The following is a 23,279-nucleotide window of genomic DNA, read 5'->3' on the forward strand; positions in this document are numbered from 1 at the left end:
TCCCCGGTGGCTCAGTGGTTAAGAATCCGCCTGCCAATGCAGGGGGACACGGGTTCGAGCCCTGGTCTGGGAGGATCCCACATGCCACGGAGCAACTAAGCCCCTGCGCCACAACTAGTGAGCCTGTGCTCTAGAGCCCGCAAGCCACAACTACTGAGCCCACATGCCACAACTGCTGAAGCCTGCGTGCCTAGAGCCCATGCTCCACAACAAGAGAAGCCACCGCAGTGAGAAGCCCGGGCACCACAACAAAGACCCAACGCAGCCAAAAGTAAAAATAAATAAAATAAATAAATTTATATTTAAAAAAGTGTGTCACTTATGATCATAAATGTAGGCATGACAGTGCATTACAGCATCATTAACAACAGTGCAGAAGTCATTGAGACTGTTAACCCTTCAGTTTAAGAGCAATATATTGGCTGAAAGAAGACTTTTGGAGCGAAGTACCTGTGGTTCCTGCCTTATATGTGAACTCTTTACCAAAAACTGATGTCTGGGGGAATCTGAGCCTTCCCTATTCATTTTTCTCCAATTCAGAATACCCAGAGAATGACTGATGTAGACGTTCTCTCTGCCTTACATATTTTAATGCAATTAGAAACTATTGACAGTGACCTAGAAATCTCTCATTTCCGGTGTGGAAGTCAGAGGGAAGATTTGCCAGATACCTACATTTTTCTGAAAAGAAAACCTTTTATGCCGTTGTTTAGGAGCAGGTATGAGTGTTGTGCCTTAAGTGTATTATGAGCTAACTCTGTTTTGCAAGTGGCTCCAGGAACTGATGGTGTAATAGCATTCTTCCTTTCTACCAACTTTTAAGCAACCAGTTTTCAAGTGAACTTTTGGGTCTTGACTCTAAAGCTGGAGATCATCAGCAGGGGGCTTTGTTTTCGGCATTTGGCTCTCTCTTGCAAAGTTTGGCCGCTTTCTTGGCAATTTCTCTGACAGAAGGACGAAGAGACTTCTAACTGAGATCTTACTGTTTGCCAAGTAGACCCAGTAGAATTTATTTATAAAATTTAGCAGAATCTTTTTTTTTTTTTGCGGTACGCGGGCCTCTCACTGTTGTGGCCTCTCCCGTTGCGGAGCACAGGCTCTGGACGCGCAGGCTCAGCGGCCATGGCTCACGGGCCCAGCCGCTCTGCGGCATGTGAGATCTTCCCAGACCAGGGCGTGAACCCACGTCATCTGCACCGGCAGGCGGACTCTCAACCACTGCGCCACCAGGGAAGCCCTAGCAGAATCTTTTAATGGGCAAGATTTTAGTACAAAAGCGTTTGTTGATACTGGTGTCTAAGATTTCCTGCTCTTGACAGTATGGTTTAAATGTAACTTCAGTAATAGCTCTCAGTGGAACATATTATTGAAATAAAAAGTTGGTAACAATGCAATTTTGAATGAGCTACTTAGCAAGACCTATGGAATATAATGATCCCTTTTCTTATTTACTAAGGAAAAGAACTGCCTTTGAAATTCTGATTCATGGGTGGTCTTTGGTCTTTTTGAATTTGTGTCCTAAAGTTTTAAATTTATTTTAAGAACGCACCTTTTAAACTCTGGATCTGTCTGTAGTCATTGCCACCTTTTGTAAATATTAGAAAAATAGCTTCTCTTGACTGTAAATTTAAAATGATTTATTTGTTAACACTGTCTGGGGCAGGTTACCGTCTCAGAGGGTAGTGGGCTGCTTCTGGAGAGTGATTTCCAATTCAGTGCCTTTGGGTGTTGTACTGCTCATCAGTTCTGACCCTTGTGGTTGCACCCAGCTGCGTTGATCTCCTCTAGCCATTCAGTGGCTCTTGGTACCAGATAAAATGTGCTGCTTTCTGTTCACACTCTTTTCTAGGCATGCGGACAGCGTCTGTGTGCCATCTGGCAAGTGTGTTGGCTGTGGTGATGGTGCTAAAAGTAGTGGTTGAAAATAGGCTAAACATTGAAAAGATACAGCATTTAAGAACAAGAGACAAAAATGATGATGATGATGATAATAATATAAGGGTCACTTGGCCCTTTCTCTTTTTAAAATGAAAATAGAGGTAAGTGTAGTAGAAAGAGTCTCCTTAGACTCCATTACTTCCTTAATTTGAACAGAGAGGAAAGGGGCACTTGCAGCAGTTTGTCCCAGTCCTGCTTGATCCTAATCATCCTCTGAGGCACTTGTTTAAAATATGCATTCCCACCTGGTTTCTTTAGGTGTTTAGTGGAACCCAGAAATACGTATTTTGAATAAGAGGGACACTGCCCTCTCCCACTTTTGTTCACCCCCTTTGTATCCTATGTCCAAGCACATTTGGTAAGAATTACTGGGAAGGCGTGGCAGAACCAAGTTGTTTGAGGCCATATGGTGAACTAATTCAATTATTAAACAGAAGATAGAGTGTACAAAACTGGGAAATTAAGGAGGTGGAAGAGAAATGAGAAAATTAAGAATTAAAAGATGGTCCTTGTCTGAGCAGGGTAAATAGAAAAAGGACAAAAGGACATGTTTTAAATAAAGATAAAGAAGACAGTGAAGAAGCAGTAGGATCCAGCATCTGGATGAGATGCATGTTTTTGGATGGACGTCGACAAAGTATTGAAAGGGAAGGGTCCTACAAGAGAAACCCAGTGAGAATGGACTAAATGATTTCTAAGATCTTTTAGCTTTGAAAACAGTTATAATATTCCAGATACTAGAGCTTGAATTAAGGAGTTCATCTCAGAAATGAAGAGGCCCTGTTTAAATCCTGACCTGTAGGAAGATGGAAAAAGGAATGTTTTTCTCCTTTCAAGTTGAAGAATCCGGGGCATTTATGGTTCTGGATACCAGAGAAAGAGGGAGCTAGCTAATTGTTTTAAAAGGTGTCCTCCAAGTAAAAATGCTTATCGAAGCCAAGAGAAAAGACTTGATCCTCTAGGGAAAGTATGTAGGAAAGACTGACGTAAAAGATTTATTGACCCATTAGGAGTATACCCTGAGGGCTGTAGAACTGTTTTTTGTTATGGTCATTTCAAGGATCCTTTCTGTGGTTCTTTGGAAAGATTCTGGTGAGGTGGTCCACTGAGGGGAAATCACAGAAGTCCTGTGCTCTGACAGCTGCAAAAACAATCCCGGCTTTGGCTTCCATGCATGTGATATGTAGGAATGTGCGTTTCAGATCTTCTGTCTTTATCTATGCGTTAAGGATACTTGATTTCCATTTTGGAACCACATACAGAGAGGGAGGTTCTAGAGGTCACTTTAACCATTATACTTTGGAGATATTATGAACTTTTATCTTCTATTTCTCACCCTGGCCATTTGCAGTGATATTATGGTCACCCACGTTAAAAAGTTTAGTAATGGATGGTGGCCTTTGGATTTAATCTTGGCAACTTTGTTGAACATGATTGAGTACAGATGCAACAAAATAGAACATAACAGTGTTATAGGGTGCATATAGGTAATGCACATTATAGTAGCTAACCTATAAATAGAATGAAAACTAAAAAAAAAAAAAAATCTGAGTATATTTAAACAAAAACAGGTGAAGTCAGAGTGAGTTCAGTTCAGAGTCCGTTCCCATTCCTGATATGCACCTTATACGTGGATGTGCTGTATTTTACTATCTTACAGATTTGCTGTTTCCAGTTGGATATGTTGTCTTTTCAAATTAATTATGAGCAATTAATATGTGTTTCATTTATGAAGATAGTGCTGTTGATCTATTGGGCCTGAGTTATTTTTCAAATAAAGGTGATAGATATCCCCTGAGCCATCATATTTTTCCCCCTACTTTACTCTCTCTTCAGTGACATATGTTGCTTTCTAGATGGCTGGCTGAAATTAGAAATATAGTCTGAAGGTTGTGGAATCTTTGCTCTTTGCAGAATGAATGGGCCTATTCCAGAATAGACCTGTGACTTGACCTCATTAGTACTGTATTTGAAACTGATCTATAGTCCTTTAAAACAGTTATTAACAAATAGTTAAAAGGTAGTGTGGGAAGGAGAGAGATGCTTGACACTTTTCTTTTTCTGAGCCTCCTTATTCTCTGAAATGTTAATTGTGAATGAAGTGAAGCACATGATAACTGTCACATAAGTAGGCAGATCAGTGGAGCAAATAGAAAGTCAATAAGGTAGACTTTCATGTTAGCATGGGGGAGGGGGGTAGATTACTCATTAAAAGCAGCCATTTAGGAAAAATAAATTGGATCATTCACTTCTCACATCAAATAAATTCCAGATGGTCAAGGATGTAAAATTTAAAATGAAGGCATCGAAGGATTATAAGAAAACATGGGGAATGTTTAATACAGTCTTTAGTATGTAACGAATGATAATTAAATTCAAAGAGCAGCATATCCAACTGGAAATACCAAACCTGTAAGATGAGTAAAACATAGCACACCCATGTATGACGTGCAGCTCCAGGGTGGGAAGCAAAGATAAATAAATAAACTTTGCAGTTACTCCGACCTCCTTTATTTTTATATTTAAACAGACTCACAGACCTTTTTAATGGCACTAAAGTCATAAAAGGAAAGAACTATGAGATGGACAGCATTCTTTTAAAATGTGGAAAGAAAATCGTATATAAAAGCCAAAGACAAATGTCAAATTGGGAAAAATATTTTCAGCAGGTATAACAAAGAATACTCTTATTCCTTCAATATTTAAAGAGGGTCAACCAATAAAACAAATCATCAACAGCCAGTAGAAAGTTGGTCATAATTCTCGGGAAGGAAAATTTAGATGACTTTTAAACGAAACACGTCAGTCTTATTCATAATAATAAAACCAAAATAAAATCAATGTGAGATACTATTTTTAACCTAAAGATTGACAACAATAAAGTTTGATAACATGCTGAGTTGGTAAGGATATGTGGAAATGAATACATTTCATACATTTCTGAACAGAGGGTGAATTGGTACAGCCAGTTGGTACAACCAGTGTGTGTAAAGACATATGTGTAGTCACTGCAGTATTATTTTGTAGTAATAAAAGATTTTACTGTTAATCATGTTTGTAACACTAAAAGCTTTCCATTATTAAGGGACTCAGATAAGCTGCTAGAGCCATAAAAAGTATTACATAGCTAACGATGTAAATATTGAAGCAAAGTTACATATGTATGTACGTAGGTATGGAAAGACATCTAAAAGAGGTATAGTATTGTTAAGTGGTAAAAAAGCAACATGCCAACTGATATGCAAACCATATGTGTAAGGAAAAAAGGCTATGTATTGCATATATGTTTGTATATGCCTAGAGTATTTCTGAAAGGTTATATATGAACTGGCACCAGTAGCTGTCACTAGGGAAGGGAATGGTTAGGTGGTAGTCGGGGATGAGAGGAGACTTAGTTTAACTGTATACTCCTGTCTCCGGAATCTGTATCACATGCTTCCATGCAGACATTCATGTATTTGTGCATTCATTCATTCATTCATCCATCCATCCAACAAATATTTGTTGAACTATGCTATGTCCCAGCCACTGTGCTAGGTGCTGGAGGTGCAGCAGTGAATAAGATAACGAATCCCCTGTTCTTATAGACCTTAAGATTCTGAGAGTGGGTGCTTATATGATGATAAGCAAGTAAATATAAATTTGCAGTACATCATATACAGATAAGTACTCTGGTGGAAAGTCATAGTAAGTGAAGAGGTACTGATGTAGGGCGATCAGGCATCTCTGATACACCGACAGCTGAGCATAGTCTTCAAGGAAGCCGGGGAATAAGGCATGTAGATATCTGGGGGAAGAAAGTTACTGGCAGAGGAAACTTTTAAGGACAAAGGCCACGCACGAGGTAGAAATTTGCTCGTCATGGTTTGAGGAACAGCAAAGAGGCCTGGGTGAATGTAGTGGATTGAAGGGAGAGATTTGACAGCTGATGAGGTCAGAAAGGAGGGGTCAGGTGACACAGGGCTCTGTAAACCATCACACAGACTGAGATGCCAAGCCCACTGGAGAGTTTGAAAGAGACTTACTCCACAAAGCAGGATCACTCTGACCGCTGTGTGATGGTAGATAGAGCAGTGCTGTTCAGTAGGGTAATGTAAATCGCATAATTTAAAATTTTCTAGTAGCCACGTTTAAAAAAGGTAAAAAGGAACAGGTAAAATTAATTTGAATGATAGATTTTATTTAATCCAGTATCCGAAACATTATCATTGAACATGTAATCAATATAATCAAATTTTTAGAGAGTTAGGTTTTGATTACTTAGCCTTGAAAATCTGTATTTTACACTTAGAGCACATTTCTGTTTAGATTTTAAATTTTCAACAATTGAGGTGAAATGTAGTACTACCAAAACAATAATGCTGTTTTTAATGGGAAAATATTTTATACTGCTTCAATTTTTAAATTTAAATTCGTTAAAATGAAATACGTTTAGAAATTAGGTCCTCAGTTGTACTAACTACTAAAGTCGTGCTTTATAGCCTCTGATCTAGTGACTACTGTATCGGAAAGCTTGGGAGTAGTTTTGTGGGGTGAGGTGGGCCTAATGCAGGACAGGTGGATGAATCAGGAAGATACTGCAATAATTCAGACTAGAAATGGTGACTTGGATCATAGTGGTAGCAGTGGAATGGATGAGAAGTGGTTATATTCCAGATAACATTTTATTTTATTTTTTGTAAACATTAAATCATTTTTATTGTGGGTATGGATACAGACGTATAGCAAAGAACTAAGTAAAAACTTAAAATAAGGACCACCATCATAAATGTAAACCAGCAATGTTCTGACACAGCCACCTCTTGCTCCATAGATTGTTTGGGGTTGGTTTTTTTTTTTTTTACATTGGCCATCTGCCCTTTTTTTTAGTATATACAATTTTTTAAAAAATAAATTTATTTATTTATTTATTTATTTATTTTTGGGTGTGTTGGGTCTTCGTTTCTGTGCGAGGGCTTTCTCTAGTTGCGGCGAACGGGGGCCACTCTTCATCGCGGTACGCGGGCCTCTCACTGTCGCGGCCTCTCTTGTTGCGGAGCACAGGCTGCAGACGCGCAGGATCAGTAGTTGTGGCTCACGGGCCTCGCTGCTCCGCGGCAAGTGGCATCTTCCCAGACCAGGGCTTGAACCCGTGTCCCCTGCATTGGCAGGCAACTTCTCAACCACTGCGCCACCAGGGAAGCCCCAATATGCAATTTTTAAAGGTTACTTTCCATGAACAGTTACTGCAAAACATTAGCTATGTTCCCTGTGTTGTACAATACACCCTTGAGCCTATCTTACACCCAATAATTTGTGCCTCGCACTCCCCCACCCCTATATTGTCCCTCCCCTTCATCCCCATTGGCAACCACTAGTTTGTTTTCTATTCAGGATACATTTTTAAAGATAGGACCGGTAGGATTTATTAATGGATTGTATGTAGGCTATAAGAGAAGGTCAACAGTGATCTCTTTTGGTCTAAACAGTTGAAGAATGGAGTTGACATTTAATGAGATGAAGAGAGAGATGGGAGGAGGAGGTTTCTGGGTGGGATGGGGAACAGTCAGGAATTACATTTTGAGAATGTTAAGTTTGAGATGCCTGTTAAACATCAAAATGGAGATATTTGAAATGACAGTTGGATACATGAATCTGAAGTTTGGGAGAGAGGTTTAATCTGGAGAAATATACGTGGGAGCTGTCAGACCACCTCGCGAGGAAGGGTTGACAGAGAATAGTCGGAGGACCGATGTAAGGGGCTCCCGAATGGTTTTAGAGAGGAGGATCCAGCCACCAAGACTGAGAAGGAGAAACCCGTGGGTTTGACGGAGAACCAAGAGAGAACGGAGGTTTGGATGCCAAGTGGAGAGTGTTTGTAAAGAAGGTGCGTTTTTAAAAAGTACCAGATACGGCTGGTAGGTTAAGGTTAAGTTGAAAACTGAGAAATGACCATTGGATTTAGCAACGTGGAGGTGATCTTGGCAAGAGCTGTTTCAGTGAAGTTGAGGGGCGGGAATGGGAATGGGTTAAAGAAAACAGAGTGGAGAAGTGGACACAGCAGATGTTGACAGATTTTGAGAGTTTTGCTGTAGAGGGCAACAGAAAAGAGTTGGTAGCTGGAGAGCTGTGTATGGTTAATAAAAGTTGTTTTTTGTTTTGTTTTTAAGATGAAAGAAAAAATGCATGTTTATGTGCTGGTAAGAATGATCCAGCAGAAGGGGAAAGATTGTGATGATGCAGGAAGTTTTCAAAAGAGAAGGTAGCTGGAGGGATGTAATTTAGACAAATCCATGAACTACCTGTTTGTAAAATAAATTTTAAAAGTAGATAGCAGAAGGTAACAGAAGAGGAAAAGCAAGAGGATTGTATAATCAGTAATTAGCTTCTTACTAATAAATAATGAAAGTGCCTAGGTCACTTTTTCCCATTTTTTAAATTAAGGTATAATTTACATGTATATAGTAGAATTAACCCGTTTTAGCCTAGAGTTCTCCGAGTTTGACAAACACATACATACACCACCACAATGTAGGTCATTTTTTTTTTCAAATAAATTTATTTTATTTATTATTTTTGGCTGCGTTGGGTCTTCGTTGCTGTGCGCAGGCTTTCTCTAGTTGCAGTGAGTGGGGGCCACTCTTTGTTGTGGTGCGCAGGCTTCTCATTGCAGTGGCTTCTCCTGCTGCGCAGCACAGGCTCTAGGCGCGTAGGCCTCAGTAGTTGCAGCATGCGGGCTCAGTAGTTGTGGCACGCAGGCTCAGTAGTTGTGGCTCGCGGGCTCTAGAGCACAGGCTCGGTAGTTGTGGCACACGGGCTTAGCTGCTCTGCAGCATGTGGGATCTTCCCAGATCAAGGCTCGAACCCGTGTCCCCTGCATTGGCAGGCAGATTCCTAACCACTGCACCACCAGGGAAGCCCAATGTAGGCCATTTTAAAACTTATGTTTAGGGCTATAAGTTTACCTTGTCCTGTGAAGTTTGGACCCTGTATATATGGGATATACACTACTTCTGATTTGAGGTATTTAGAAACCCATAAAACAAGCATATTCTTTCCTATAATAAGTTACTAATTAGGTTCTTCTGGGAGAATGTGATATAGGCTTGGGTGAAGATTTTCCCCACAGCTTATTCAGGCCAAAAATAATTTTTCCCCCAGAAGGTCAGTACTGTGAAAAATAATTTATATTGGCTTCATGTAGACAAACCACAATTATTTGACTGAATTTTTCATTTTAATTGGACATATTGAAGGTGATTAACTATAACTGAAACCCCCCCAAAGGATTATGAGTGAAAGAAATCTTTGGCGTCTGGACAATTCTAATGGAAAACACAAGGATTCCAGTTACTCAAGAAATCGAAATAAAATTTGAGCCGAAATTTTGTGCCTGTGCAGGGTTTGGCATAAGTGTTAGCTTTTCTTAGCCCCTTTCCTAGGTGATCGATCTCATTTTAGTTAATTCAGGGAACTGCCAGCACCAAAATCCAGGCAGGTCTTTAAAGTTTTGTTTTTAATAAATATATCAAGTGCCAGGCATTGGGTTTTGGACAGTGTCAGGACCCTGTTGCCACGGAGCTATGAATTAAGGCCAGGTACTTAAGAAAAATTGTTTAGACTTGGTTTGGTTTACTCCTAATGTGGCTGAGATTTCAGGAGACTGGATGTTTATAACCTATTTAAATGTCCTTTTGAGTCTGAAAAATTATATTTCTGCTGCTGATCCTAGCTGATTTGATGAAAGCAAACTATGTCTAAATACGTGGCTATTATTTCTGGATATTACAATTACTGAAATCCCAGTAGAGCCCCTTTAACTGCTTCTAAAACAGATTGCTGAACCTAGCTGATTTGATGAAAGCAAACTATGTCTAAATACGTGGCTATTATTTCTGGATATTACAATTACTGAAATCCCAGTAGAGCCCCTTTAACTGCTTCTAAAACAGATTTCATTTTTACTAATTCTAAAACACAGATTCTTCATTTATAGATCTTCACCTTGTTTCAGCAGCTGTGGCTGATTCTCTGTCACTGTCTCTTTTTTCCTTCAGAATGGCAATAGCTTTTCCCATTATAAAGCAGGTGTATGCATGTTCATAAAACTTTATTAGTAATAAAGTATAAAACAAAGTAAAACACTTCTCCATACCACTCACCCAGAGCTAACCTCTATTATTGTTATCTTGCCAGATTCTTTATGCGTATGTAAACTTATGTGTATATGTAGTTTTTAAGGTAAATGGAATCATACCATTTAATCGTCCTCTCTTATAATGGGAACATTCTTCCATGGCAGTACATACTTGTAATTTTTTTAGGGACTTTATAATATCGCATCATATGCATGTACCAAAGATGTTTAAACATTGAAATTGTTTCCAGGGTTTTGTTTTTATCCACATTGCTGCAATCCTAGGACATGTGTAACTGTTCTTATCTGCTTAGATTACTAGGATACACATCCTGCAGAGGAATTGCTGGTCAGAGGGTATACCCATTATTAACTGAGACGTTGTTGCAGAGGCCAGGGATCACCTTGCCACTCAGGCAGCAGAGGGCAGTTGAAAGATTATTTGTTGAGGTAGAAAGAGCCTTTAAAATGTGTATAATTGTTTATAAAGCACTTAACTTAAAAATTTATACTCTTAACACACAATCCTCAAACTCCTCTCTAATTACACTGTCAGACTGCCATCCAGAAAGGCTCTCCAATAGTGTTAGCCCCTTGACTGCAGTGGACAGTTCACTTGCCCTGAGTATCCGTAGCGCTTAGCATTAGTACTTGGCATACAGTAGGTGCCAAGTAAATATTTTTTATCTTTTATTTTTTTATTTTTAAAATTTTTGGCCGCACTGCACGGCATGCGGGATCTTAGTTCCCCGACCAGGGATCGAGCCTGTGCCCCCCCTGCAGTGGAAGCAGGGAGTCCTAACCACTGGACCGCCGGGGAATTTCCTAAATATTTTTTAAATGCACCCATTTTGCCACATCTTTACTAACTCGGGACATTATCAGACTTCTTAATCTTTATCGGTCTGGTACATTAAAAAGTTTCTTTTTGTGTGTGTGAATTTTTTCTTTTTAAAATTAAGCATCTATTCCTGTGCAAATTTGTTTACCAAGTCTGAGATTTGTCTAAAGTGTATTGGGTCTTTTGCTATTTAGAAAATATTTATTTTTAGGTAGTCAAATCTGTCAGTCTGTTTTCACTTAAGATTTCTGAATTCTGTAACATGCTTGGAATGTTTAATTTTTATATTTAAGCATTTTGTCTTTCTGGGATTTATTTTTGTGCAAGATGAGAAATCTAAGATTTCTTTTATCCAAGTGGACAGTTTCTTGCCTCAACAACATTTCTTAAGTAATCTACCCTTTCTCCATTCATTTGAAAAGCTATTTACCATATATAAAATTTTCATGTATAAATGAAGTAAATTTTGGACTTCAACTTCTGTTTTGTCAATTTCTTTGTCTGCATCTTAGCCAGTGTCACATGATTTCAGTCCCTTTAGCTATGTAATAATTCTGAAATCTGCGAGGCTACAGTTCCTCTCTTCCCCATTATTCCTTTTTTCAAAATTTTCTTGGCTGTTCTCTGTCTTTACTCTTCCAGAAACACTTTAGAATCAATTTGTTAGGTTTATTAAGTTCCATCTAAATTCTTTGATATTAACTGCCATGACAGATCTGGCTTTAACGAGGTTTTTCTGGGTTTTTTTTTTAAGATTTAAATTTATTTATTTATTTATTTTTGGCTGCGTTGGGTCTTCGTTGCTGCACGCAGGCTTTCTCTAGTTGTGGCGAGCGGGGGCTACTCTTCACTGCAGTGAGCAGGCTTGTCATTGTGGTGGCTTCTCTTGTTGCAGAGCACGGGCAGTACTCGGGCTCAGCAGTTGGAGCACGCGGGCTCTGGAGCACACAAGCTTCAGTAGTTGTGGTGCACGGGCCAAGTTGCTCCGTGGCATGTGGGACCTTCCTGGACCAGGGCTCGAACCCGTGTCCCCTGCATTGGCAGGCGGATTCTTAACTACTGCACCACCAGGGAAGCCCTTTCTTTTTTTTTTAATTTAATTTAATTTTTTTAAATTAATTAATTAATTTATTTATTTATTTATTTATGGCTGCATTGGGTCTTCGTTGCTGTGCGCAGGCTTTCTCTAGTTGTGGCGAGCAGGGGCTACTCTTTGTTGCAGTGCACGGGCTTCTCATTGCGGTGGCTTCTCTTGTTGTGAAGCGTGGGCTCTAGAGTGCAAGCTCAGTAGCTGTGTCACAAGGACTTAGTTGCTCTGCGGCATTTGGGATCTCCCCAGACCAGGGCTCGAACCCGTGTCCCCTGCATTGGCAGGCGGATTCTTAACCCCTGTTCCACCCAGGGAAGTCCCCCTTCTTTTTGTTTTTGACCTAAGTTTTATATTCTTAGTTTGTCTTTACTGTTAAGTTTCAATTTAGGGTCATCCCCTAACCTTAATTATCTTTTTTTTTTTTTTGTATGTTTTTTGCTTCACTGTTTTTTTGTAAGTTTTTGGCTTTTGTTTCTAATACGGTGTATCACAGATGATCTCATCTTAAATATTCAGCAGCCTTAAGGTCATTTTAAAACACCATCTGAGAGCCAGACTTTATCATGGCTGGGTTCTTCCTCACATGGATGGGTGGTGTTTCCTCTCCTGTCTAGGACTGAGTATATGGCACATGTCTATCAATTACAGACCTGTTCCTCCCTCTGGAATTAAAGATTAGTATTCTCCAGTTAAGTGAATTCTTAAACAGGTGAATAACCATATTTGGGTTATAAATATAAAATATCAAACCGTATTTGATAACGTATAGGCATGTTGTATAAAAGGTCAGTTGCACAGTTACAGAGTAGGGAAACTATTTGCTAATACCAGTTGGTCAGTCATGTTTAAAAACAATAAACAAAGGATCTGGTGTTTAAATTTATTTCACCTGTTCAAAAGTAACAAAAGATACAATTAAGGCTACATTACAGGAAGTATGGCATCCAGATTAGGAAAGGTAATAGCTCCAATCTGTGCAAATCAAACAGTTTTTATTGTTTCCTGTACCTCTTTGGTGCCAGGAACTAAACCAGGTGCTAGGATACAAAGCTGACAACATAGCCTACTTATAGTAGAATTACAAGTAAATAATAATAGGTTTTATGAAAAGCCAGAAGAAGGGCATCCAAGACCTAGACCCTAGAGGCTGGAGATGCGTAATAACGGGGAGGTGACACACAGAGCAGAAGCTTCGGAGGTGGAGCTATGGCCCTTTACTGCCTGTGGGACCTTGTACAGACTGTTTAACCTCACTCTGTGTTAATTTCATGTGTAAAAAGGAGTCATCAATAATATATGTCTCACTGTTCTCCTAAGCATTAATGAGATGATGTATATATGGGAAGCCTCTAGAGCAGACTCCGGCACATGGTGATTTCTCAGAAAATGGTAAGGAGTACCATTTTGAAGTGCTGGAAGGTAGGCCTTGTCCCAGTAGAGAGAGACTTCCCAGCAGAAGGAAGAGTGTGCATCAAAGCTGGAGTGGTTGATCTGGGGCCTTTCTGGAACTGTAAAGTATTTAATCTGATGGGAGCTCTGGGGGTAAGACCCAGACACTGGCATTTTTTATTGCTTCCTAGATAATTCCATTGCACAGCCAGGGTTGTGAACCTCTGGATTAGAGAGTAACTGTTTTCAAACCAGATTTGATAAAGTTCCAAATTAAACAAGCACCGGCGATATAAAGGAACCAGGGTAAGAAGGTAACAAGTAGGATGTGGTAGTTGGTTGAATAAGGAGGGGTTGATGGTTTCAAGGAGAAGCAGATTTGGGTACTGGGCCTTGCTGAGTGGGCATGAGAAAGATAAAGAATTTGATTTTGAAATGTAGAATTTGAGGGGAAATAATACAAGGCAGATGGGCAGAGAGAGAAGCTGAGGGAAGGAACCGGTGGTATAGTTGAAAACTCAGAAGACAGAGTCAATAATTGATGAGTGAGTTTCCTGAGAAGACAGGAAGTGCAGAGCAGACATGAAAGAAGTAATTTATATGAGAATCTTCCACTCAGAGAGAAATAAAAATATGTGAGGGTTCCGGTAAGTTCCCAGGTTGAGGAAGAGGAGCCTGGTGGCCTGAGTTCCTTACTGCAGGAGACCTACTGAGAGTTAGGAGATAAGAGAAGGGCATTCAGGAGTTGGGCAAGCTTTGGGGGAGCTCAGGAAGGGGGAGGGAGAGGGAGAGTGAGAAGGAGGTGCCTTTCTGGTCCTGCTCTTAAATGTTGTTTTTTCCCCAGAGTTTCAATATTGACCCTCCTTGACGTACTTCCTGTGTGACCTCCTTTGTTATGTTGGATTACACTCTTATCTTCTAAGAGAAACATTGGTAAACTGAAGTTTGTCCAGAGAAGTTAAGTAGTTGACATGGTAGTTCAGAAAATTATTGGTTGGCTTTTCATTTGGGGGGAAGGCATTTTGCTACCTTAATTTGAAATTTAAATTGTTGAAATCACTTGAAAACACTATACAGATCTCATAGTTTCCACCATCAGTAACTAGGTGGCATCATTTATTTCTCCGCTGTGATAAAATCTCAGAACACTGCCAACTCAACATTTTGAAAACATGTTAGCTTTTAGTATAAAATGTTATACTGTAAAGAAATTCTAATAGATACTTATTTTATTTAATGTTATACTTCATGCATTTATTTTTGTTCTGTGATTTCTAATAAAGATCTAACTGGAATTCTCAACTCTGATATAAACTGTGATGTGCATTATGAACTCTCAAAATGTTTTTTCCTCTAAAAAACCAACTTAATGTCCAGTAGTTGTCAGATAAACCAACTTTCCTCTAAAAAGCCAACTTTTCCTCTAAAAAACCAGTGCCCGGTAGTTGTCAGATAGACTGAACTATTTATTTTACAGGTGTGCTGTTGTGCAGAATTAATTGTCCTCACTACAACAAAGCAATAGTTGGTTGGCTTTTCAGTATGGCTTTTTGGTCTTAACTTCCTTATTAAGATAATTATAAGTTACTTAAGCACAGCTGGTTAGGACCATGGATGCATAGATAGGTAGAAGGTGGCCTTGATATTGCAGAACATTAACCGAGTGTTTTGATATAATTTCAGGTAACATTTCATTTGTTGCATTTCCAGTTTCCAGCACCAACTCACCAACAAAGATTTTACCAAAAACCTTAGGACCAATAAATGTGAATGTTGGACCCCAAATGGTAAGAAAATCATCATATCTTAGGACTTGAAACTTTGCTTAGGCAAGACTTATTTAAAGGATAGTTGTACCAAAGACGCTCGGTCAGATATTCCAGTTCATTTCTTATCTCAGTCAATTATTTTTTAAAGTTTTGTTTTTACCTGAATGCAACTGATTAGTCTTACGAAAAAGAAAGGCATTATACTCTTCAGTGTTCAATTTTCACGTACTTGAATCTGTGGATTCTGAATGTGTTAATATTAAGGTTTTTGCTCCCTGTATGAGGCTTCTCTTGTTTTCAGTTGTTCGATTAAATTGATTTGAAATCTGTTACGTTTTATGTTCTCCTTTTTCTTTTTCTTGTAAAATAGCCTTTACTGCACTAAACCGTGTAATCTCATATAAATTGAATATCATATAAATTGAGTATGACCCAACAGTTAATCTATATTTGGAGCTACTAATTTGAAACTCTTTGATGAAAGGACATTTAGGAAGAAACAACTCACCAGTTCATTTTAATCTTTAGCAGTAGAAATAATGAATTAAAATGGAAAGTATTTAACTGTTTCTCTGAAGGTATTCCATTAATTATGCTAGAGCTTAAAGTATATAGCACTTTTAAGAAAGCCTTATTTATAAACAGAGTTGCATGCAGCTAATCGAAAAACTATACCTAATTTAAATGGCCTCACCCACCATTAGCAAAAGTATGTAAACGTTTGAACAGTAACTCTTCATTGTCAGTGTTTACATCTTCTTATATAAAGCAATAAGTATAAATTTTGTTTGTAATGTACGGTACTGTGGACTATGTTAAATGCACAATTATTTAGACAAAAATCTTTTAACATTCTGAATGGCTTCAGAAAGTCTTTGAGATCTTAAGCCATTCTAGACACAACATTTTTCTTGATCCCTTGAGGACTGTTAATCATCTGCAGAATCCGAGCTAAAGATGTTGCACAATACTGTAACTATGAGAAGAATGTAATCTAGCTCCAAGCCTCTTAGAAACTTAAGCTCAGGTGAATATCTGCATTTCAAGGTAGTTCAGGGTATATTTTCAAACATTTGCTAAACATTTGCCCCTCCCCAGCCACTAAAGGAGGTGCAAATGAGATTATACACCTGACTTGAAAGTCAGGTATTTTGAAATGTGATTATATAAACATCAAAATTAAACAAACAGATGTGAACTTTCTTGACTTTGACTCTTACAGTACTCCTCTATTTTGAAAGACTGTTTCCTCTTGGTATTTCAGTGATGCTGCTATGGCTCAAATTTGAATTCCTCTTTTAGAAACATAATTGTTCTTCCCATTGTCAGTTTAAACCAATGTACATGTAAGCCTTTACACACTTCAGTTCTGACAGTGATAAGTAGTCCTGTATAGGACGTACCCAATTACTGCAAACCTCAGAATCAGCAAAGCAAAGGTCAGACAGAGAGGAGATTTCAGCCTCTCCTTTGAAACAGGCCAGCCCCAAGACCTTCATTTGTCTTTCGAATTCTGAGGTGCTTTTTGTAGTTTTTAGTCCCTAGGCAGGAATCAGAGTTTTCTTTTTGATTTCCTAATATATCGTGGAACCCCAGCGAGAGCCACTCTCTCTCCTCTTGCTTGTCTCTTTTGAATGTTGTTCCCTCACATTCAATCTCTCATCCATGATTTAAAAAAAAATTTTTGTTAGAAAATTCTTAAATGAAACCTCACCTGTTTCCTTCTCTACTTGCCCTTTAAATTTTACATGTCCCTTTGGAAGCCAAATCTTAATGGTAGATAGAAATTTCAAAAGGCCTCAAGAAAAAGTTGTTTTCTGTGTTTCTAGAAACTAGTTTAGCAGTAACTGTTTCACTTTGGGATACTTGCTCTTTTCTTAAAGGTATCTGGTTTTATGGGAGGGGAGTTTGGGGGAGAATGGGTACATGTATATGCATGGCTGAGTCCCTTTGCTGTGCACCTGAAACTATCACAACATTGTTAATCAGCTTTACTCCAATACAAAATAAAAAGTTTAAAAAGAAAAAAAAAGGTATCTGTTTTTTTATATAAGAATAATCTCATGATTATTTTAACATGGTTAAAAATTGCTTGTTTCTTACAGTGAAAATGAAAATTTTGTCAAATAATGAAATCTTTAATATAACACTTTATAGTTATATAGATTCTTTCTTTTCAGAGTATAGATGCTCTCTTGGCTTTTCTTACTGTAGATGGCAGTAGTACATAAGGTATCTTGATTGAAGGTAGAAAATCTTCAGAATGAAGTTCAGTTGCTATTTGATTTACGGCTAACTGTAATCTATTGTCAAAGAAACCACATGATTACATTTAAGTTAAGGATGTCTGGTTTTTTTTGTGGGGAGGTGGGGAAGACTTAAATTTAAAATAAATGTTCATTTTCCTTATCAGATTAACTGAATACTATTTTAATTGGGGATTTCAAAATTAAGGTTCAGTTTTATAGAGCATATGTGACTTGTCACCTATATGAACTAATTTTCCTGTGTTTGTTGACTTCCCTTTGGTTTTGTTTCTTAAGGCTCAGTCACTGTCACTGCCCTAGTTTAAGAACTCATTGCGTCTCATAAGGATTTCTAACTTGTGGTTCTAGTTCAAGTCGAGCATCCCACCAGTTTATTCGTTCATGAAATGTTTGTTAAGGACTTTCCAGGCCCTGTGCTAAGAGAAAGGAACAGAGTATTGCTCATCACTCTCGGATCAGGAAAGAATAGCAGCTGACAATCTGACATTAAGGAAGAAAAATAAAGTAGAACATAATTTATTTCCAAAGTCATTCTCAATAAAGATAACCAGCTTTTCTCTATGTCCTATTTCCCTTCCTCCTTTCTTCGTCTTCTTTTTTTTTTTTTCCCTCCAAAGCCACGGCTCCCTCCCACTGGTGCAGGACCCGTCCCTATCCTTTTTTCTCTGTTTTTTTTTTTTTTTTTTTCCCCTACAAAGCCCTTTAAATCAGGTAAAACCAAGTCTGTAGGGTCCTAATAACAGATAAATAAAAAACTCCTTAGTAATAATACTGCACAAGTAATGCAGTCTGTTTCACGGGTAAATCAGAATGCTTAGATAAGTTGCTTTCTGGAGACTCCTGTTCTAGGAATAGAGTAGACCAGAGACTGATCAAACGCTCAAAATTTCCCTCTCAAGCTCTCACACTCAGGGTCAGCATGATAGAGAACATCTGAGTGTGTGGTGCAGTGATTGGTGAGAACTATGCCCTTTTCTTACAGGATTTTATATAATCCTTTCTAGCATATCAATGAACAAAGAAGCTACTATTTTCCATCATTTTAAGAGCTGGGTCTTCTGTCTCAGTTCAATAAATATTTATTGATTCTTTCCTATGAGAGTCCCCTAGCACTATGGTAGGCCCCGCAGACACTCTCTACCTTTAAAGATCGTGCATTGAAATGGAAGTGAGGAGGTGGTGTGGAATATGTGCAGGGCTAGGAGGTACAAACACCTTGTCTAGTGTTCATATTTTCTCATGAGGCAGACTTCTGAATGCCCTCTTTAATAATCCTTGGCGTATTATGAGAATCAGAATTCTCCAGACATCTGTCAGTATTTGTTGTGTTTTGTTTTTTTTGAACTGTAGAATTAACATATTAAAAGCATTTCCTAAGCATTTGTATGTAGTAACATCTCCCTAGCCCCATTAATACCCCCATTCCCTGGAGCATGCCTTTATTCTATTTATTTATTTATTTATTTACTTACTTACTTATTTATTTACGAAAATACTTAAAGATATTACTAGGGTGCCAAATTATTTTCACCAACGAAAACTATAAGACCTGGAAAGCAATTTGGCAACACAGATCAAGAAACGTTTTTTACAAGTCCATATCTTTGGACTTCCCTGGTGGTGCAGTGGTCAAGAATCTGCCTGCCAATGCAGGGGACACAGGTTCGATCCCTGGTCCGGGACGATCCCACATGCCATGAGCAGCTAAGCCCATGCACCACAACTACTGAGCCTGCGCTCCAGAGCCCGCGCACCACAACTACTGAAGCCCGTGTGCCTAGAGCCTGTGCTTCACAACAAGAGAAGCCTGTACACAGCAAGGAAGAGTAGCCCCCTCTCACTGCGACTAGAGAAAGCCTGCACGCAGCAATGAAGACCCAACGCAGCCAAAAATAAATAAATAAATATTTTTAAAAAGAGCAAATTAAACCCCAAATAAACAAATAATAAAAAGTGAAAATCAATAAAATAGAAAACAAAAAATATATAAAAACAATAAAATAAGTATTTATTTTTGGTTGTGTTGGGTCTTCATTGCTACGCACGGGCTTTCTCTAGTTGCGGCAAGCTGGGGCTACTCTTCATTGCAGTGTGCGTGCTTCTCATTGCCGTGGCTTCTCTTGTTGTGGAGCACGGGCTCTAGAGCGCAGGCTCAGTAGCTGTGGCACACGGGCTTAGTTGCTCCGTGGTATGTGGGATCTTCCCGGACTAGGGCTCGAACCCATGTCCCCTGCATTGGCAGGCAGATTCTTAACCACTGCGCCACCAAGGAAGTCCCCAAAATAAATACATGTTTTAAAAAAAGTCCATATCCTTAGTTCCATTAATTCCCTTTCTGGAGTCTATCCGTAGGAAATAGAAAGGAAGTCCCAAAATAAATACATGTTTTAAAAAAAGTCCATATCCTTAGTTCCATTAATTCCCTTTCTGGAGTCTATCCGTAGGAAATAGAAATTAAAGCCAATATCATTTTATAGAAATGTTTATCACAGCATTATTTATAATATTTAATATTTGAATATTCATAAAAATCTAATAATAGGAGATAATCCACATGACAGAGTGTTTTATGGTCTTTAAAATGTCTTTGAAGAATATTTAATGACATGAGGAAATGCTCTTGAAAAAAACAGGTAAAATTGTATCTGTATAAGAATCCAAATTGTATTATGTCTTTGTATATGTTTTGGACTGTGAAGAATTAATTTGCTGTTACCCCAGTTCTAGTAAATAGAGTTCAACTGAAATTAGTTTCCATAATTTCAAAGAAAGCTTTTCATTTTTCTGATTTTTAAAATGTTGTCAGTTGCCAACTTAATCCCTCCCAATTGCTGTTCACTTGCTGAAATCTACATTGTGACTTCATATCAGTATTCAGGATACTTGTGCTTTAAGATCTTAGAATATAAATGTATCAGAGGTATTGCTTATATTTAGATGATTGATATTAAGTACATTTTAGGCAGTAAGGTTTACTCCTTGTGTATAGGTTAGCATTCAGCATTATTTTCTGCCTGTAGGTTTTCCTTCATAACTAAGAATATTTTTTTCTTTGTCCTGACTTTACAGATTATAAGTACACCACAGAGACTAACCAGTTCAGGAAGTGTTCTGATTGGGAGTCCATATACCCCTGCACCAGCAATGGTTACTCAGACACACATAGCAGAAGCTACTGGCTGGGTCCCTGGGTAAGAGTGGTACTGCAAATTACCATTTTTAAAAACTTTTTTTTTTTAAGTTCTGATCTTTTTTTCTCACTATCTTGTCTTCTGTTCTTGTTTTATGTTCTTAAAAACTAATATGTTTCCTTTAAAATCACCTATTTTATTTCACTTTATATCCTAGATATAAATCAGCTCTGGAGCAACCATTTTTATTTTTTATTTTATTTTATTAATTAATTAATTAGGCTGTACCACCACAGCATGCAGGATCTTACTTCCCCAACCAGGGATTGAGCCTGTGCCCCCTGCAGTGGAAGCGTGGAGACCTAACCACTGGACCACCAGGGAAATCCCTGGAGCAACCATTTTTGAACAGAAAAATAGAACAATAACTTGTAACTGAATCTTCTTTCTTCAACTCTGAAAGAAGACTACTTTTTATGATTGTGACATTTAGCCACTTTGGAGATGTGAAAACTGCATTTTATATTGTTTTAACAAACATTACAAAGGAGTTTTGTATATACGTGTGTGTGTACTCAGAATTTCCCCTTAAAACCAGCATGTTTATTTCCTTTAAAACCAGAAAAGGAACTAGGAAAAAGAGGCCAGATATGTTAAAACTTTCATTGAGTTTTATCTTTGTTCCTTTAAACACTGAGCAATTAAATCAGTATCCCTTCTTTGTTACTCATTTGCCACTTTTAGTATCAAATTTCTATGTTTCTTTACCTGTAAAATACCTTTATTCAACATTTCTCCACTCCTTATCATTTTAGCATCTCATCCTTCCATAAAAGAAAAGTAGTAGTAAAATAAATGATTCAATTTTAGTTTGTCACTTTAGAAGTTATTTCCAAGGTGGCATGCCACACTGGTGGTTCTATCATTGACTTACAGTTGTGAGTTCTAGCAAACAGGCAGTAAATCTTAGTTGAGTAAGAATCTCCTTGCTTCAAGGATATTAAAGAAATGAACGAAATAACAATCCTGGCAAAGTGCTTTAAGCCATACACACAGACAGAGACAGAAGAGTTTCATGTGTATACCTAATGTCTTTTCCATTATCAAATAAGATGAAGTGACAGAGTCACCTGTAATTCCTTTGCCTTTATTCAGTGGTTACCAACATTTCTCATGTAGATCTAAGATCTAAAAATCTTGGATTTTTTCATAGCCTTGAGAGATAATTTAATGAAAGCCAAGGCTGTGCCAGTAGTGTTGGCCTACTTTGGAGATGACCAGAGTTTGGCTATTTTCAGCACCAGCTGTGATTTATGCTGGGGGTAGTATGATTATCTAATGTTTTTATAGTCATTTCTCCCAGAGCAAATAAAACTTTTCTATGCCTTCTCCTCTATAAATCTGCAGTATTTTCCTCCCTAAAGATTCATTGAGTTCATTTCAAACTATGGCTATCATGTTGCGATTTCTTTGTCCGGTGATAAAATTTAAGTTTTTATTTCATGTACATATCTTTTATATTTGTTACTTTTGTGTTTGGATATTTTCAATGTGGAATTAGACAAGTTACAATAAATTATTCATGAAATAAAGTTCTTTATGCATGTTCTCTTTATGGTATCTTTTTTTCTTTTCAGTGATAGAAAACGGGCTAGAGAATTTATAGACTCTGATTTTTCAGAAAGGTGAGTATAAGTTTAACTGTTTTGTTTAGGAGATGCTACTCTATAGAGAGGGGTTTGGTACCCAGACTCTATCTAATGAGATGTTTTTCTTCATATAACTTTAACTTTGTTGAGTTTCTACCGTTATTTCATTCCACGTTGAGTATTCTGCTTCATTCATCATTACATAAACTTATTTTTATTTGTGTGGTTTCAAAAGATACTATTCTGTGAGTAGACTGTCTGTTGGCAGTATGCCATTTAGCCCCCTCCCTCCTTTTGGGAGATGAAGTGTTTTGCCAAAGTTAATACTCCCCATTACCCCCAAATACACAAACTTTTTAAAAACAAGTTTCATTGAACACATTTAAAGGTCATAGTAAATTCTCACTTCGTTTTTTTCCTTCCAGCCTTATTGAGATATAATTGACACACAGCACTGTGTAAGTTTAAGGTATACAGCATAATGACTTGATTTACATACGTCATGAAGTGACTATCACAGTAAGTTTAGTGAACATCTACCATCTCATATAGGTATAAAATTAAAGAAATAAAAAATAAAAATGTTTTTCCTGTGATGAGAACTCTTAGGATTTACTCTTAATAACTTTCATATATAACATACATCAGCGTTACTCTATCATGTTCTACATTACATCTCACTTTTTTCTTAAATAAGACATCAAGTGTAATATAACCTTTCCTTAGACTATTAGGACAGTGGTTCTCAGTTCTTGGTGTGCATCAGAATCACCTGTGGTCTGTTGAGTAAACTGTAATTGCCTACTAAGTCAGAAACTCCAGGATTGAAAACTATCACTTTAGGGTCGTTATTTGAACAAGACACGTAATCTCAGAGGCTGTTGAGTTCTGTAAGATAGTTACTATTTTAGATAAAACCTTGGCATCAGTGCTTTTTAAAATTTACTTTTGATTCTGAGATTTTGGAATTGCTTTTGTCAATTGTGTTTTCATCTCTTTTCTCCTGTTAGGTCGTCTGCTTTCAATACAATAGTTTTCTGTTTCTCCAGTTTCTAGTTGCTTTCTCTGATTTGCTGTGCACTGAGAAAC

General features: G+C 37.9%; 1 protein-coding gene across 5 annotated transcripts in view; it reads left to right on the forward strand.

Annotated features, from left to right (window-relative positions):
* The window catches only part of TFDP2 (transcription factor Dp-2), a 129,464-nt gene that overhangs the window by 62,336 nt on the left and 43,849 nt on the right, over positions 1-23,279 (forward strand). For 3 of the 5 annotated variants that reach the window (XM_007446955.1, XM_007446954.1, XM_007446956.1), the window contains 3 exons: positions 15,058-15,161; positions 20,480-20,601; positions 22,179-22,226. In XM_007446955.1, coding sequence (XP_007447017.1) covers positions 15,058-15,161; positions 20,480-20,601; positions 22,179-22,226 — 274 coding nt within the window. The remainder of the gene's footprint in view (positions 1-15,057; positions 15,162-20,479; positions 20,602-22,178; positions 22,227-23,279) is intronic. The other 2 variants (XM_007446957.1, XM_007446958.1) reach the window with 2 other exon arrangements.

This window comes from Lipotes vexillifer, unplaced genomic scaffold (genome assembly GCF_000442215.2).
Source record: "Lipotes vexillifer unplaced genomic scaffold, Lipotes_vexillifer_v1.1 scaffold40, whole genome shotgun sequence".
Classification (NCBI taxonomy): domain Eukaryota; kingdom Metazoa; phylum Chordata; class Mammalia; order Artiodactyla; family Lipotidae; genus Lipotes; species Lipotes vexillifer.